Source organism: Pteropus alecto, unplaced genomic scaffold (assembly GCF_000325575.1).
Source record: "Pteropus alecto unplaced genomic scaffold, ASM32557v1 scaffold57, whole genome shotgun sequence".
Lineage (NCBI taxonomy): Eukaryota > Metazoa > Chordata > Mammalia > Chiroptera > Pteropodidae > Pteropus > Pteropus alecto.
Genome location: NW_006442508.1, coordinates 2242899 through 2260631, shown reverse-complemented (window position 1 = coordinate 2260631; position 17733 = coordinate 2242899). Strand labels below are relative to the sequence as shown.

General features: G+C 39.9%; 1 protein-coding gene across 1 annotated transcript in view; it reads left to right on the top strand.

Annotated features, from left to right (window-relative positions):
- The window catches only part of BEND4 (BEN domain containing 4), a 33173-nt gene that overhangs the window by 356 nt on the left and 15084 nt on the right, over positions 1–17733 (top strand). Inside the window, exons 2-3 of the mRNA XM_025040231.1 lie at positions 3–132; positions 8001–8567. Coding sequence (XP_024895999.1) covers positions 3–132; positions 8001–8567 — 697 coding nt within the window. The remainder of the gene's footprint in view (positions 1–2; positions 133–8000; positions 8568–17733) is intronic.

The window sequence follows — 17733 nt, the reverse complement described above, 5'->3', positions numbered from 1 at the left end:
AGAGCTCAGCGCAGGTACCAACTCTTGGGCGCAACTTTCCTTCCCGCTCCGGCGGGGGGAGTAGTGGGGACCGAGGAAGGGGAGGCTGGGGACCCCGGACACCCTCCGGCGCGATGGGCCTGGCCGGGGAGCGTGAGGGGAGAGTGGGGGGGGCACGCCCCGGAGGCCTCCCCGCGCGGGCAGCAACTTCTGGAGAATTCTGAGCTCAGCGCAGGTACCAACTCTTGGGCGCAACTTTCCTTCCCGCTCCGGCGGGGGGAGTAGTGGGGACCGAGGAAGGGGAGGCTGGGGACCCCGGACACCCTCCGGCGCGATGGGCCTGGCCGGGGAGCGTGAGGGGAGAGTGGGGGGGGCACGCCCCGGAGGCCTCCCCGCGCGGGCAGCAACTTCTGGAGAATTCTGAGGCGCTGTCGCCGCATCCCGAGCTTCCGACGGCGCGCGCGCCACCTAACAGGTGGCTCCGCCGCCCGAATTCGGCTTGGCGCCCACCGAGCGCATCGGCGGGAATTGTTCGAGCGGGGACCTGGCAGGCAGCTCTGGCGCCGAAGCCGCGCGCGGCCCTGGATTGAGACCGGACACCCTAGGGTGACAGCCGAGGCAGCTCCCAGCGAAGCTTGAGCTACTCTGTAGGGTCTCTGGGACGCCCTCCCCTTTTCCTCCGCTGCTTCACTTTTTCCTTTCCACTTCCATTTACCTATTTCTTTCATTTGTTTTTTTTTTCTTTGCCTACTGGCCCTCCTTTTCTCCATCGCTTTGATGCTCTCTCTTTTGCTGTCTACTCAGCAGGCTCTTGTGCGCGCGGTGTCTCTGTACCTCTTTCGTTGCTCCTCTCTTTCCCCACCCACCCACCCCAAAACCCCAGCCACGCGGTTGTGAGACTCCTGGCTCCTCTACGCCAGCGATGCGGTGGAACTGGCGCTCGCCCCTAGGGCCAACTTCGGGGAAGGAGACATCCCGCCCCTCCTCCCAGCCCCGAGAGCCTCGGCGCTCCAGGCCCTCCATCCACAACACCCCCTACGGGGTGGGACACGGCTACGCCGCGGGTCCCGCGCCCCGGAGCTTCTGGGCCGGGGCCTGCGGAAATGCTTCGTTGGGCGCTAACACCCCAGGGTACAAGATTCTAATCCATTACCGGGAGCCTGAAGGCGGCCCCTTGGGAAAAGGCCAGGTGTCCTACCCGGCTGCGGGAATGGAGATGGGATAGTGGAAAGGCCAGAGCGTGGGGCCTGCGACCTAGGACGCTCTCCACTCCTTGAGGACTGGCAGCCACGTTCATTCCGCTTATCTGAACTAACTCAGGCCTTTTATAGCACTTTGGAGGCTCCCCTCCCCCCCAAGTCTGCATATCAATGAATCCAAGGCTTTATTTCTAATGAAAATATGAGCATTGTTTCTAAATGAGTTATAGATGCCTACGCTAATGTTCTGTTTGTCAATATTTTGACACATGAAGGATTGGTTTTGAGAAAGAAAATCTAATTACAGGTTATAGTGAAGACTTATTCTATCACATCCCTCACTGATTCGGAGATGTTTGATGGCTTTGAGTGGGTTTCTTATGTGGATGTCCTTAATTGTTTATGGGTGTGTGTGTGTGTTTTTTAAGTTGTTCCTGGCCCAGTATTGTGTTTTTATATTCGATTTTAGGTTCCTCACCCACTTCCTTTTTCCACATTTTTCTTCTGTTTCCACCTCTTGAGGTTTGTGTTCTTTTCTTTGGGTTTGGAGTCTTTTTTTTCTATACTGCTACTTGTTCATGCCCAGTTTTATTCCTCAGCTCTGCTTATCTTTCTGTTTTTTAATCTCGTTTTTCAGGAATTTGTATTCTTTTCCCTTTTTCTATATATTGCTTACTCCTTTGCATAATCTCAGTTCCACCATGTTCATTGGGGTTTTCCCCCTCTTCTGCCCAGTTGAGTCTTTAATCTCATCTCGCTTTCTCTTTTCAGTCTTTGCTGACTTTCAGTCTTTTACTTACTTTATACACTATAAATCTGCCCCCTCTCATTTCCATTTTTATCCATAGTTCTAATCTTGTTTTATTCCTTCTTTTCTCTGCACCAGTCACTTGCTATCCTGTCTATGGTCCTTCCTACTCTGGCAGTTTCCCTGCTATCTTTCATTCATATGTAGCTTTTTGGTTGTGGTTTTTTGTTTTTGTCTTTTTTTTCTTTCTCACCTTGTCCTAAATGTTCTTTCAGTGTTTCTTCTAATGTTCTGTCTAGTTTATGATGTCTCTGTCCCCAGATGGAAATCACATCACTCAATCTAAAGGAATGAAAATGGGCTTGTTGATGCCCCCTCAAAGGGAGTTTGAGGGGGCATCAACAAGCTCTTTTTAAGAGAGGTAAGCATGATAACACCAAGGACAGGATGTCACGTGCTTGTTGGAAAGATGTGAATTAAATGGTAGGTGTCTTCCATGAAGTAAAGAAAATAGTCTGAGGCAAAAAAAAAAAAAAAAAAGCTCATAGTACTAGACATCATGAATTGTGATCATAATATTAATCATTGATGGACAAAGCCATTTCTTAACAGGCATTGTAATGTGAGTGGCCATCAGAGGGACAGTCACCTGATTGGCTCTTTGAGGAACTAGTGGTTTCACTTTGAACCAATGAGCATGTGTGCACAGAGGGATGGCCATTTAAGCATACTGGGTGGGGGTGGGAGTCATTTGCTTGTTGCACCCTCACGAAAAGTATTATTGAAATATCTTAGGCCACCTAGTAAACCGGAAATAGTCAGAATATCAATATGATTAAATGAATCAAGGATAGAAGAAGAGAGATGACTGAGTGTCCAGAGCAAGTGCAATGAAAACATGAAAGGGTTGAAGTGAATCTTATTTGCCATTAAGGGCCATAAACCATTGAGAGGAGAAACATGTGATTAAAAATAGATTTTTTTCAACATTCTTATAAAATCTCATGAAGAGTATAATTTTCCTTAAAAGGCATAATATACCATGGTTTTAAAAGCATATTTTTCCTCTGTGGGAGGCTTAGAGTTAAAACCCACGTAGATCTTGATATGCAGCCTAAATTTGGCATCAGGAAATGGGAAATTGCATCTTTAAGCAGAGTACAATCAAAAATGAATTACAATAAATCCTATATAATTGCATAGGTCATTCTCTTTAATGAGATTTTATTAACCTGACTGTCAAGCTTTTGAGTCAGGCAGATATTTTATCTTCTTCAACTGATAAAAGTGTCAGCTATAAACCACCATATAAATATTCATAAATCTACACATCTGTGGCAGCCTATCAGCATCATTCTTTTGGACATTAAAAGCATTCTAATTACTTTCTGTCTAGCAGAGCTGAAATGCTGCCTGTTATAGTATGTGCTTGGCAGGCATGATTGCTTTTGTTTGCCATCACAAATAGCAGCATCCTATTTTATATACCGATGGTCCAGAAAATATTCAAGGATTGACTGAGCAGGATGAGTATTAGGAAGCACCATCTGGTTTTGATAGCACCAAGTATATTAACTCATCTGTTAATTTTTGACACATCATTGATTTATTTATTTAGAAAAATTGCATCCTGTTTTGCTGTGTTGATGTTTGCCATTATGAAAAAAAATGGGATGGCATTTTTTTTTTGTAAGACATAGTTAATTGATTTAAGACAAGGTTGATGCTTCCAAAGAGGCTTTCATTTTTTAACTTCTATTTTCTAAACCATGAAGTCTTGTCTTAAAATGAAGTTATATTAATGTTTTAAAGAAATTATCTATTTTGAACTAGCCGAAAATCCTTTAGGTAGATATATGGATACATGATAGTAGGTCACAAAATTTTTTCTGCTTCTGCATTTTTTAATATTAATATATTTCACCCTTCATTGGGCTAAAATCAAAAGGTTACCACTACTCTCGACTGCTGTGATCTCCTTCATAGAAACAGAATGCTCTTGGGGATATGCTGTGATGGGCAAATTCCATTCAAGGCTTTACTTACAAAGAAGGACATTAAAGTAGGAAGCCTGTGTTTGATTGCTGAGTTCCCATACCTCTTCTTATTCACTTATCAGATTTAGGATGGATTAAACCACTTAAATTCCAAAGAATTTCTAAAAATGAATTTTTTTTAATTAAAAAAATAATCATGGGTTCAGATTTTGGAATCAGACTAGGCACATTTGCAGCATGATATTATCTCCCAACAGACTGCACAACAAAGCAAAATAAATTGGAAGTGGCCATTTTAGAATGCTTTGTGATTATGATTTATTAACATTTCATGGTGTTTAATTTTAGCAAAGTTAGGGGCAAAGTAAGTAGTTTTAAAGCTCTTTTGTAAATTGCTGACTGTCCTTCCCTGCCATCATCTGAGTGGAGTATTCTGTGACTAGGGGGAAAAAAAGTTAAAAAAAAATTCAAAATACATGTCATTCTTAGCTCAGTTGTGAATCATGGATCAGTGGCCATTCAGTTGTGTTCATATGAAAACAGAACTTTTCTCCATTTTTTAGCAAGAATGGGCATCACACAGTACTTGCATTTGTAATTCTATCTAGAAAGCTAAAGTATTGTTGGCTGCAGTATGTATTAAGTGGAAAGATTTACTGTGTTCTATGAAATATAATAGTAATATTTTTCATCACACTCTTCAGTGTAAAATACTATTCAAATATTAAAATATTATTCAAATATGTTAAGATACTGAAAAGAGAAATTCGATTTTAAGGGTTATAGTTGCTCTTTTTGTATATATCATTTCTAAGAATGAAGCATTTAAAAAAACTGCAGGCAAGAACTGTTTTATGATTGTAGCTATTTTCTGATATTCTGAGTGCACTTTAATACATTATCTTCATAATGTAGGGTAGTACATAATGATTTTTTTCTCAGCATATTACAAGTTTATCCTTCAATTAAGAAAACAAATCATACTTGTCCCTAAGTCAGATTTTTTCCTTAAAATCTATACCCTAATGTGATTTTATCAATATGATTTAAAATACTGAGTGTTCTTTAGGACATAGAACAAATATATTGAGCAATTCTTTCTAAACAATTCTATTTTAGCCTTTCTTTTCATATTTTCCTTTCATCAAGGTTATGTTAATGGTGTATAGGCTGTAAATCAATTGGGACTATGCTGATTAAAATGCAAACAGTAAATACAACTTCAGGTCTAGAATGGGATTATAGGATTAAAATGAATGAAAACTGCGAGTGTGCTAGCATTGAGAATTCCCAATCAATATCATTCTTTGATTTTACTAATAAAAGAACAAAAACCTCCAAGTAAAGAAATGAGATTGCAACATCTTAAATCTCCCCACTTATATCGTTTAGCTGTTTACTTTTTTGTTTATTTGGTTTTGGTCATTATAAAGAAATGATACCCCAATATTTGAAGCCTTCCCCCCATTAGTGTTGATTTACATTATGAGCTCAGTTCTTCATTTCACCTGGCAGGGGGCAGAGGCGACATCATCAGTTCGAGTGCTTGGTGTGTGAAAGATACTTTCTATGTCCACATCCCTTTTTCTCCAACATAGTAAGAAGACTTTATGTTGGCAGCTCCTTCAGCCAAGTTCACAGTCCCATCAATCAATTCTAGCCTGAAACTATACCCAGCATTTGGTTTCTTCTTCAGCATTCAAAATAATTGTGTAAAAAACAGGTCTTTGCCTGATATTTGAGGGATTCGAGACAAGAGTACAAACGCAGACCTGTAGAATTCAGTTAGCATTAATGTATTGGCTAGGTGGAGAGCCAGAGGAGAGAAAGAGCAGTTAAGAGGATCGATTTATAAACTATATAAATGTCTAACCAATGTCCTGTATACTTGAAACTAATAAAATTTTTAAAAATGCAAGCCCTATGTCTAAATAATTAAGAGGCATGAATCGGGCTAACTTTAAAAAGTTCTGTCCACCTACCCTGACAAAGACACCTTCATACTGACCAGGTTTGACTTTGGAGTTTGCAGCAACTCATGGCCTTTTCTTCCCACCCCTAGCTTCATCTTCCTCTAGGAGAGAGTTCTTACACACACATATGGATGCCCCAGCTCTGGTACCATGGTCTGTCTTGGGGAGGATGGCTCAGGGAAGAGACCACAGGCCCTCTAAGCAGTTTGAGTTCCTGGATCTTGGGTACTTAGCCTTGGGGAGAGGGAGGGCTGGAGCAGGAGGGTCTAGGCTGGGCCCTCCTGCCTGTGTCTAGGGCAGTACTGCTCCTTAGAATGAGGATGCGCTCTGCCGAGAAGAAAATAATCCTGTGGACTCTCAGCCTGCCTAAGTGGTCTTGCCACCGCCATCCCAGCCAAGTAAATCTGAAAATGCCATAAACTAAGAGTCTCTTTTTTTTTTTTTTTTTAACAAGAGCTCTTGCATGTATTCAGTAAATATTTCTTGAGGTACTATGCTGGCCCTGAAACCCCAGGGCACTCAGACTTACTGGCTTCATAGACTGTACTGTCTCTCTTCCTCTCCTGAACTGAAGAGTACTAGCCTGCATATTCTGATTTGTCATTTTTTCAGAGGGATCCAGGAATAGTAGCATTTTATAGCTTTGGGAGATGTGAGGGATGCTTCCTGTTTGCCAGGCACTGTGCTGTAGGCTTTACGTTCTTATTAAATAATTTAAAAAGGAGACTTGGACCCCAATATCTTAGTTACTCAGAAAAGAATAGTACAAAATGGAGCATGTAGTACTATGTGCAGGTTTCTGAAGGGTGGTTTCATTGGTCATACATCCTGGATTTTCTGAAGAAATAATTTCTGATCACAACTATTCTGGTTCATTGATTCCGTAGAAGCCCTTGAAGATCTCACCATTTTTCATTTTAAAAGTTGTGGCTTTTGTTTGTTTTCTGGGGAAGAATACAACTGGTCAGCATTTTCAGAGACAGCAGTAGCTAGTTACTGTCATAAACAATAGTTATTAGCATCAAAAATCTACACTATTTTGTTGCCATTTTTCTGGGTGTGGGGAGAGAAAATCCTCATACCACTCTGTAAGCCCTAAAAAGTATCTCTCTCTATTTGTAAATAGCCTATTCTGGGTGGCAGTCAGGAGAGAATCTGCCTTGTGACGTTTACGTTAGAGTGAATTTTCAAGATCCTTAGACTGATGACATCAAGTCACATTTTCACAATTTAGAGGTTTTTTTGTCTTTTTTTTTTTTTTTTTCAGTGAATTGATTGCTTTCTGTTTGTTTTTTGCTCTTTACTGATTAACAGTTAATATGCTTTGGAATTCATGTATGTGAACTAACCAGCACTCTCAGCACAAGCCATTTTAGGAGATTTGGCAATCTAATGGAAGAGGTTCTAAAAAGAGCACTACTGCTTTTCAGATGATACTGTATAGATCAGCCTAAACATTGGCCTTGACATAATATCCATGTTGGCAGATAAGTTAAAAGAAAGTTATTGGATGGCACATAGAGTTTTGCTTTTGAGCTATCATCATCTGCCTTATAGGTCCACTCTTTGTTTTACCTCCATGTCTAGTGAGTTCTTCTAAAAGACTTATCTTCAGTTTGTATGTGGGAGCCACGTACTCTCAGCAGGATTGTATCAGCTGATTAATAGCAAGGGCACGAGGGCACTCCAGAAATAGAAGTAATGATTGCTCTAAGCCCTTCTGTCAATGAGGAATTGAGTCTGCAGTGGCTGGCTCGATTCATTAAAGATATTAATGAAGCCAAAGGTGCGAGTTCAGACCTGTGCAGGCCAGTTAATGCCACAAAGAGAGAGATCTCTGTATGATACTCTAAAGTTGTTGTCCAGCCGTTTCCCAGAGTAAAGGGCTGGGGGTAACTCATCAGGCACCCCACCAGTCGCAGAACAACAGGAAGCTATATATGCATCCTATTAAAAGTGGACTCGCCATGTCACCTCGATTTGTGATAGAGTAGAAACAAATACATATTTTTAACATTTTTGAATGTTAAACTCAAAATTGAGGACCTTACTCATCCCTTGCTTTTGGTTATTGATCTCTGATGTGTCCTTTCATGTGTTTCAGAGAGTCGAATGATCTTGGATGCCTTTGCCCAACAGTGCAGTCGAGTTCTGAGCCTCTTAAATTGTGGAGGAAAACTTCTGGACTCCAGCCATTCCCAATCCATGATTTCTTATGTAAAGCAAGAAGGCTCGAGTTATACTGAAAGACAGGAGCAGTGTCACATTGGGAAAGGGGTCCACAGTCAGACCTCAGACAATGTAGACATAGAGATGCAGTATATGCAAAGGAAACAACAAACTTCTGCCTTTTTGAGAGTTTTCACTGACTCCCTACAAAATTACCTGCTCTCGGGGAGCTTTCCGACTCCAAACCCCTCATCAGTCAGTGAGTATGGCCACCTGGCCGACGTGGATCCTCTGTCAACCTCCCCCGTGCATACACTAGGTGGCTGGACTTCCCCAGCAACATCTGAATCCCACGGCCATCCATCTTCTTCTACACTGCCAGAGGAGGAAGAGGAGGAGGAAGAGGAAGGCTACTGTCCTAGATGCCAAGAGCTGGAGCAGGAGGTTATTTCACTGCAGCAAGAAAATGAAGAGCTCAGGAGGAAATTAGAGAGCATCCCAGGTACTTGACATGTTACTTACAAGCCAACTGCAACTTATTCCTTTCCATTGTCTCATCAGTGTGTGTGTGTGTGTGTGTGTGTGTGTGTGTGTGTGTGTGTGTATGCTTTTGTTTGTTTGTTTTTGGCCAGTGATACAGAAAAGTGGGAAAAACAGGCATGCACAGGGTACCCTTAGCCTGTCAGTGCCAAACAGATTTTGAGATGAGCCACTAACCTTGTCCTGGCTATGTTTAAGCCATGTTCTTCTTGGGTATAAGCCTGAAGCCTGTGGTCCTACTAAAGATGTCTCTATCGATACAAAAGCAATTCTTACATGTGGTACAGTGAGATTGAAATAGGCCAAGTGCTATGAGCCTGAGTTTCCTTCAAAATATGGCCCTATTCCTTTAAAATGGCTTTTGTATTTTTAAAGACTTTGATATACATGTTTTATTAATCAGTGGTAGAAATTAAAATGAAATGATACCTTTAGTGACAGGACTTGACTAGTATTGAACAAATAGTTTCTTCTATTTCATTAATTTCTCACTTTCTTGTTAAGTTTCAACAGGCATAGTCTCTTTTCAGCATGCGAACTCCCCCCCTTGAAGTTAATCAGCAACTGTAAACTAAAAAGAGTAGACAAAAACAGACCAGTAATTAAGCTGATCCCAAACTATTTGTATCCCTGGCTAAATATGAGGAAATTCCTGCCTCCTAGAGATAGTAGATTTTCAGAGTAGCAAAATTCATTATGGCGTGATCTACTCTGGGTTGTAAAGTCATTTTTTCACTATTTGGGAAGGTACTGATTTTGCTTATGTCTTTGAATTCATTCCTGCGTGTCTGTGGCTTACAAAAGATACTAAGATCATTAGCTAGAACAATATCTTGAAACCTTTTTAATTGTGCACCCATTTATTTTCCTTTTGTCCTTTCATTTAAAAGAATACCTCAAATAGACCTAAGGTTTGGCTCAGAATATTTTGGAATTAGATTTAGTGCAGTTATCTTGTTGGGGAGAAGCAAGAGGTAAAGTAAATCCATTCTCTGTTTTTGTGTGTGAGCCATGGGGTTAGATGAGGAGTCCAGGGGGCCTTCCTAAGCCAGGCCAGCACTGACTGCAGGAGAGAGACTGGGTAGAACTCCAAAACATGCAGTGGATCCAGAGTGCTTTTGGTTTCTTCAAGTCAGAGGGATACAAGTGCAACTAACACACTGTGAAATTTTACAGCTTTCACAGACCCATAAATTATGGTTGATTAACTGTAGGTTTTACCCTCAAAAGGGTATTTTCATTTTATTCCCCACCCTTTCTCTTTCATTGGGAAAGAAAATAGCATCCTGCTGATCAACCAATAGCACATACTTACATCAGCCATTTAGAACTGTGGGTAAAGTTTTAGAGTGCAAGGACAGGCGACACAAATGTCCAGAGTATTATTGCCTAATTCTTAATCCTAACTATTTGGCAAACCATCTGTCCTTGGTAAGTCCTAAGCAGATTTGGAGTTCAGTCCGACTTCTGTTTCCTGAATCCATAGTAAGAGAAATGTCTTGTGTTAGGGATAACTCATCACTGGGCCTGCCACTAATCATTGTCCTCTACTTCCCAGAAACATGAAAATGCTGCAATTTCTTGAGCCCTTTTGATGGTCAGACATTGAATTACACAGGTTGATATTAGGCTAATTACTGTTACTGTAAACTTTTCAGCCTTGTTGATAATCGTCTCCATGAACTTGAACCAAGAGCCATTTTACATGGAGAACGACGACCGCTTTAATGATCCATACGGAAAACCAACTATGTAGATGAAAATGTTTGTCAATTATGAATAGAAAAAATCAGTGTAAAATGCAGGAAATAATAAGTTTATTTGTGATTACTTAACACATGTACTCACTACCCAGGGACACCTTAGGCTGAAAGTGTCACTTGGAGATGAAAACTTGAATCAAAAAGAGACATCACTGCCCTCTTGCCCTCACCTCTCGATCTCCATCTTTGGCTAAACAACCAGGCTCTGGGAGATCACTCTAGAATGTACTTTTCACTATTAGCTATGCATTTTGAGAGGGAAAATTTATTATTTTTAGACACCCATTTAAATAAAAGTACAGCAAGTAATACTCTGGTTTTACGTGTAACAAGTATTTTATAAGCAGTAACTCTCCAATATAATTTGGGATCAGTTTTCCCTAAGCCACATCTCTGCTTCCCAATGGCCCCAGTATGTCTCTGTTGTCCTAGAGTCCAGTACATTTCCATGGAAGGACCTGGGGCTTTCTTCTCATAGAACCTATCCTTCTGTTGTGGGATCACTCTTTCTGTAGCCAAGCAGTATGGATGACTGCAAAGGAGATAGTAGCGTCTAGCAGTTAGCAAAGGAGGTAAGGTTAACAAGGAGGTGGGGGCACCTGCCGAAGATCAAAGCGGAGATGCTGTTCCTCAGTCACTGCTCTGCCTCCCCAGAGTCAACTCTGAGATTCCTGTTTCATTTTTTATAAAATAAAAATAAAGCATTCATACCTGGGAGCAGTTGGTGGAGTGAGAGTCCAAAAGAAATGAGTCTGTTAGTTTACAAGAAAAAAAAAATGATTTCACTCGGGCCGCTATAAAAGGGGGAAAGGAAGGTGTTAGACTTTACCAAAAAGAACGAGGTTGGGGAGAGGTGTTCTTCCTGGCACCACTTGAGAGGGCCTGTGTTACTGTATTATTTGTGAAAGATTCTGGACAGTATTCCCTAACTTACTTTCCAGACTGACTTGCAAATATAGGCAATTAAATATTTTTATCCCAAGGAAATATCATTAGCACATTTTCTTTTGTATTAGATTATCACACTAGAAATTAGTCTGTTTGAAGTTTAAATTTTTTAAAAAGGAAAGGTAAAAATAGATTTAAAAAAAGGTAAAGGTATTTGGATTAGGAATACAAAGAGCTGAGAGGTTATTAAACGAAGGAAAGGGATGGGGAAACTTCAGTGGAGAAGGTGTCAGGTTAGAGTAGTCACATTTAGAAAGGTTACAGTCAGCACTAGGTGAAGAGAACTCATAAGGGCGAGTCAATATAAAATATCATTATTTCATGTAATATAAGACTACATTGAATATAAAACACACCAATACTTATGTTCCACTACGAAAGAAGAAAAAAAGAAACACTGCAGATCATAATTGCACATTATAATTATCTTTGAACACCACATTCAGAGATTTTAAAATATGAAAAAATGTGGGTCTTACAACCATAAAATGTGGTAATTTAAAAATAACTTTCAAAGTAAAATAATTATGATGTTAAAAAACTTGAAATTTTCTAAATGCCAAATTTAGGGAAGAGATACTTGCTGTTGATACTATTAAAGGACTTTCTACTTTTTAAAAGGTATATTTATGATCATCTCAGTTCATCCTCATAACTCTGCAATACCAAGTCACTGTGAACACTGAATACTGAACCATTACTCCTGGGGGAAATATAGAGCTAGGTTCCTATGAGCCTCTGATCACATAATGTTGTTTTAAGTAATTTTTGTTAAAAGAGACCTTATTTAATATATAGAGTTGGTTGATTGACATTGAATTCCCTGCCAACAGCACTATAACGCATGCCTGAATGAAGCTTATCTAACACATATTTGCTCAGTAAAGTACATCACAGCCTTCTTGCACTCGTGAACAGTAGATGACACTATGTTTGGAGTGCATTTTAAATAGTGAAATTACCAAAATAAGCACAAAAATGCAAAAAATGTGGCACTAAATAGACCATGAGAAGGACACTTGTTTATACTATAAGAGCTGAAATAAGGCAGAGCATTACCTAGTTCAGCCTCAGATGGGAATGTGTGCATTGGCTCCTCAAATTTTTCAGTAATCTGCAAATGACTGCAAGAGCCCCACAAATATTGATTGATCATTACAAATACGTTTTAGAGTGGCAAGTTTGCAAGTACAGAATCTGTGAATAATGAGGACCAACTAGGGAATTTACCTGGGATTATGCAGTTTTGATCCTATTAGTCCACAGTTGTCATTTTCTAAGTAAGAAGATTTAAAGAAAGGTAAATCAATAATGTCAGTTTTTAGATAATAGTAATTTCGCCAGAACAAAAAGCCCTTGGAGTAAATGCAGTGTAGATTCTCTATTACCCTCCAGTGCTCTCACCACCCTCCAAACCCACACATGCGCAGAAGTGCCTGTGGAAAAATGCTCAGGTGACTTCTGGTCCTGAGAACCATCCCGATCATATTTAATGTGTATCAGGACAATGAAGAGGTGTAAATATATTTTGAGTAAAAAGATCAAATGATAGGAACATAGAAGAATAAAGAATTGAATTCTTTTACTTAGAATTTGATAAAAGTCATCACTTTTACTATAGCTTTAGGCGATACTGAGGGAGCACATGAGGTGAAGAGAATGGATTTGGAGTCAGACTTGGATTTGGATTTCTGCTCTTGCTACTTGCTACCTGTGATTTTTGGCAAATCACTTAACCATTCCGAGCCTGTTTCCCCTTTCTGTAAAGTGAGGTTAATAATACTGTCATAATGTTGGAAGTATTAAGTTCACCAAGTAGCAGCTGAGTACTTCCTAGGTCTTTTAGTAAATGGAGACTCAATAAATGATGACTGAAAAAACAGAGGGAAACTTCTGTGCCTACTAGTACAGAAATTTTAAGTGGTTTTCTTAGATTATAAGTGATGTTCTTACCTTATAAGGAAGGCACCATTTAGTGACCCAGGTTAGGAACATCAGATCCACCCATAAAGCATCTCTCCCTTAACTAGTCAGTCTCTTCTGTGGATCCTACCTCGTACGTATCCATCAGTCCTCTAGCCCCACTGCTTTCCTCTGGGCCTGCCTCACAACTGGGCTATTGTAATAACCACTTGGCTCCTCTCCCAGAGCCCAGGCTCTTCCCACTGAAAAGACCCACGTCACCTGCTGCCAAAAAGCCTCTAAAGACTTTATATAGTCTCTGAATTGAATTCCAGCACCTTCAGCGAGGCACACAAGGTCCTTCACGACATGGATCTTTTCCTGTCCATTTTTATAAACTGTACCCTCAGTTCCCACCATACACCAAATGTTCCATCCCCACTGGACAGTTTGTGGTTCCTGAGCAGCTGTAAACTTTTATGCCTCTGGGCTTTCCATTTTCCTGTTCTTTTCAGTCTAAGGACACCACTTGAGAAACTCCTACTCATCTCTCGGCACCTAATTCAGGTGACACTCTTTTCTATAACAAACCTTTAATCCAGGCAAAATCCATTGTACATCAAGCATATTTCTGTTAAAGCAGATATCAGAGGAAGGTTTTACTTTTTGTGCATCTCTCATTTCTGATGGCCTGATACAAGGAGAGACAGGCCATGTAAGGTCCTTGAGGGCAGAAACTAAGTCAAACTCATGTCTGTATCCCCAATTCCTAGCCCAGTGTCAGGCATGTAGCATCTACACATGTCAATTAAATTAAGCAGACACAGAATGTTATCGTTATCAAAAACAAAACTATGCATCTGTAGGCTGAGTAATACTTAAAGCTATCGTTTATTTCTAGATACTTAGGGTTCAGGAGCTTATACTTTACAGAGACAATGTGACTAGGACACTTAAAGTCGATATCAGCACACAGATGGCATGGTCGTCTGAGAACAGTAAATAATTTCAGTCTCCCTATAATACTGTATGTGGTGTATTTCTAGATAAATGTTTTAAGACAATTATATAGCAAAGTAGACTAAATAATGCTTGAGAAATGAGAAGAGAAACTGATCAAGACTTTAATGCCGTGATCTACAATGAAAATTAGGCACTCGAGACCTAAGTACTCTTAAGATAGAAAAAAAAACAATTGGAGCCATTCCCTTGGAAGGGCCTTCCTTAACATCCAGACAACATAACAGCCAAGGCAGCGAAGTCAGTTACATGGCCTCTCCAAGGAATTCAGTAGGTTCCTCATTGTAAAATAACAACAGCTTTCCTTTGGCAGTAGTTGCTAGGTGTCTTCTGCTTTGCAGGTGTTATTTCAGTTTATCGTCACAGTAACTGTATAAAGTAGGTAATATCTCTGTTTTGCAGATGGATAACAGGCCAAGAGAGGTTAAGTAACTTGCCCAGGATCACACAATTTGTAAGTGCCAGAGTCAGTACAGTAAGAACAAAAATGGTACCCAAGAATTACCCTGGGACCAATTCCCCAGCCTTTTTTGTCAGTGAACTGTTATATAGTACTATTATCTTAGAATGTCAAAGCCCCCTGTCTGTGTATATTTAACAAACTGACCATGACGAAAACAAGCCATCCAGTCCAGGGAGCATCTTTGTTTTTAAGAGCAGAGTGTTCATCTAGATAACTTAGATACGTGATGGAATATTGGCAACCCATTCCTCTTAGTTTTTACTTTGTTGATACAAAAGATCTTCCTACTTTGCTTTTTTCCTCTCAGTTTTTTTTTCTGATATGCATTTTAAAATGTTACTACATAGAGGAGGAGAAAATGATAAATATCAATATCAGGATAGGTACTAGGGACATTAAGTCACCCGTATATTCTCCCTTTCCTTTAATAAGTTACTACAGTTTTGGATTTCTCATTTATTTTCTCATTAAACCTGTGAAATGTATCTGACTTTCTTTGGCGGAATGCGTGTGAATAAATGAAATCTCCTCAGTGGGTTTGAGGTGGTAGCTTCTCTAGCTTCTCCATCAGCAAGAGTGGTTTGCTTAAAATTCGCAGTTTGCACAAGGAGACAATTAGATGTGAAGGCCTCTGGGGCATAAGCAGCTCCTTGAGAATCCCCTTGAATTTTTTTTGCTGCCAGTAAGCCCTGACCTTACTCTTGGAGACCAAAGGAGCAATGGCTGGCCTGGACTGCACAAAACCACTCATGAGCACTTACTCCCCATTTGCAAGGGCCCCATGTCTTCACTTAGAAATTACATAGCATGCCCACAGAAGTGTAGGGTAGCAGAGCAGGAGGGCAAGAGGACAGGAGGTTTTCCACAATTCTCTTTCCAGTGCCCCGTGCTTCTCCCAGGCAGGCAGCATGGTGTAGCTGTGGGTAAGTATAATACGTTTCCTTCTCCTTTCATCCCCACTTTAAAAGACACAACTATCATCACTTTCCAGACTGATTTTTTTAACAGAAAATATTTAACTTGATTCTACAGCTCCCTGTGTGAATCCTGGCAACTCTCCAAAGAGCCCCCAGTCAGGAGTAATGTTCTGAATCTGTAACACCAGAGGCACACTCAGCTCTAGGCTGAAAAGGATCCTGGAGACCTGTGCCTTGTTAAGGATCAGGGCTGGGAGTTTGCCATGGAGGGACAGGCAGGCAGGCGGGAGTTACTCAGTGGGCCCAGGATAGTGACTGTTCCAGTTCGTTAACAATTGGCTATATAGAGCCTTGTCTTCAGTTTTCTTGGCCTTCAACCTTAAGCCCAGATATCAACGTGCGGGACCCATTTGCCTTAAATAGAGTCCCCTATAGCCAGTAAATGCACCTGAAATTCTGTTTTCTTCCAGCGTGTTTGAGTCCGCTGGCCTTGCTTATAGCTTAGCACTGCTGCCTGAATATTGGGGTGTAGAGAATGGGAGAGTTGGCCTCTGAGCCATTCCAGGGATAGCTGAAGTTAACATACAGCAAAGGAAGGGGAGACAACAGTTATGCAGACATTCTTTAAACAACTTTTAAATTATAATGGATGCCCACTGTAGAAATCCTTTAAAACGGTTTTTACAAGAATGATGAAGGATAAAGGTAACAATTACCTCAGTTCTCATGGTTAATTATTATTCACACTTTGGCTTAGCTCTTAACCAATCTCTGCTCTGCACATAATTATTTTTAACATGGTTGAGATCATGCTAAATAGTTTTGCAAGCATTTTTGTGCTTCCTTTAAACATTTAAATTAACATATTAATAACTAAAATACAGGTAAAGAATCAAAAGAAGTTTCGTTCAAATCCTAATCAGTCGATGAGGATCGGCAAATTTTACTAAAACTTCCAAAGTAAATCCAGTGACATACATATAGTTATGTTTGATTCTAACTACACACTGTGAGGACAGAGTGCTCTTAGGATCCTCCTGTTCTGTGTAGAGAAAACTTAAACGCAGGAATTAAAAATGGAGTCCCTAAGGCCACACAGTTAGTGAAAACCAGAACTCAATTATAAACCTGTTTCCTGACTCCATTAGTTTCTCAAGTCTTCTGCTTTTTTCTTGTAATTAATGCCCATTGCAAAAGATTCCTTCTCACTCACTATGGAATCAGTAAAGTGGGTTAGACTTTGAACAGGCTGGTGAATACTTGACAGGGTTTATTAGACTTTGGTTTAATAAAAGGCCTACTTCAAATTGATACAGGTATGCCTTCTTTTTGTTGACTTTTGTGGTTATTCAATGAATGCTTCTTCAGTTTGAAAAGTATATTTAAATGACTATATTCTAGAGTGGCGTGTGACACAGGACTGTAAGACAAAGGTCTATAATGATGGTTATTTAAGAAAATACTTTTTGGCAAGAAGAAAAAATTTTTAACCTACTTCTATTTCCTGTCATTCAAATTCTTCAAAAAGATATTGCTGTAGTTTTTGATTTGTTATGTCACAGTGTGATGTCACCTGAAAAATCTAAAACTGTTAGCAGTGGATTAAAATGATAATTTCTTTTGCTGTCTTTAAAAAAAAAGTGAGAAAAACAAAATGAAGAAAGTTCAGTGGTGATACTTAAAATTGGGGATTAGGTTAAATATTATTTTCTTCAGTGTGGCAAAAACATCTTGAGAAAACACATAGCTAAAACAGATTAGTGGCAATAATAAGTATAAATTAGGTTATTAGCTAAGCTACCAAGACCTTTAAAAACAATTAGTTAATACTCCTGAATGGGCTATAGGAATTATTTACGCAATAGTACAAAAAGTGTCAGGCTCCATGTTGGGTTATTATCTGTTTGGTTTTATTGTAATTATTTAATGATTCTATAAGACTAAGCCTCAAAAAAATAGTGCTACAATTAATTAAATGTATAATAACCACTTATGCATTTGAACAAATGAATTAATTTTGAACTGAACAAAATTGAGTTTCTTGAAGGAGAGAGAATGGGACACTTATAGTAAGAACTGTGTGATCAAGTGTATTCCTATTGAGAAGGAGGACTA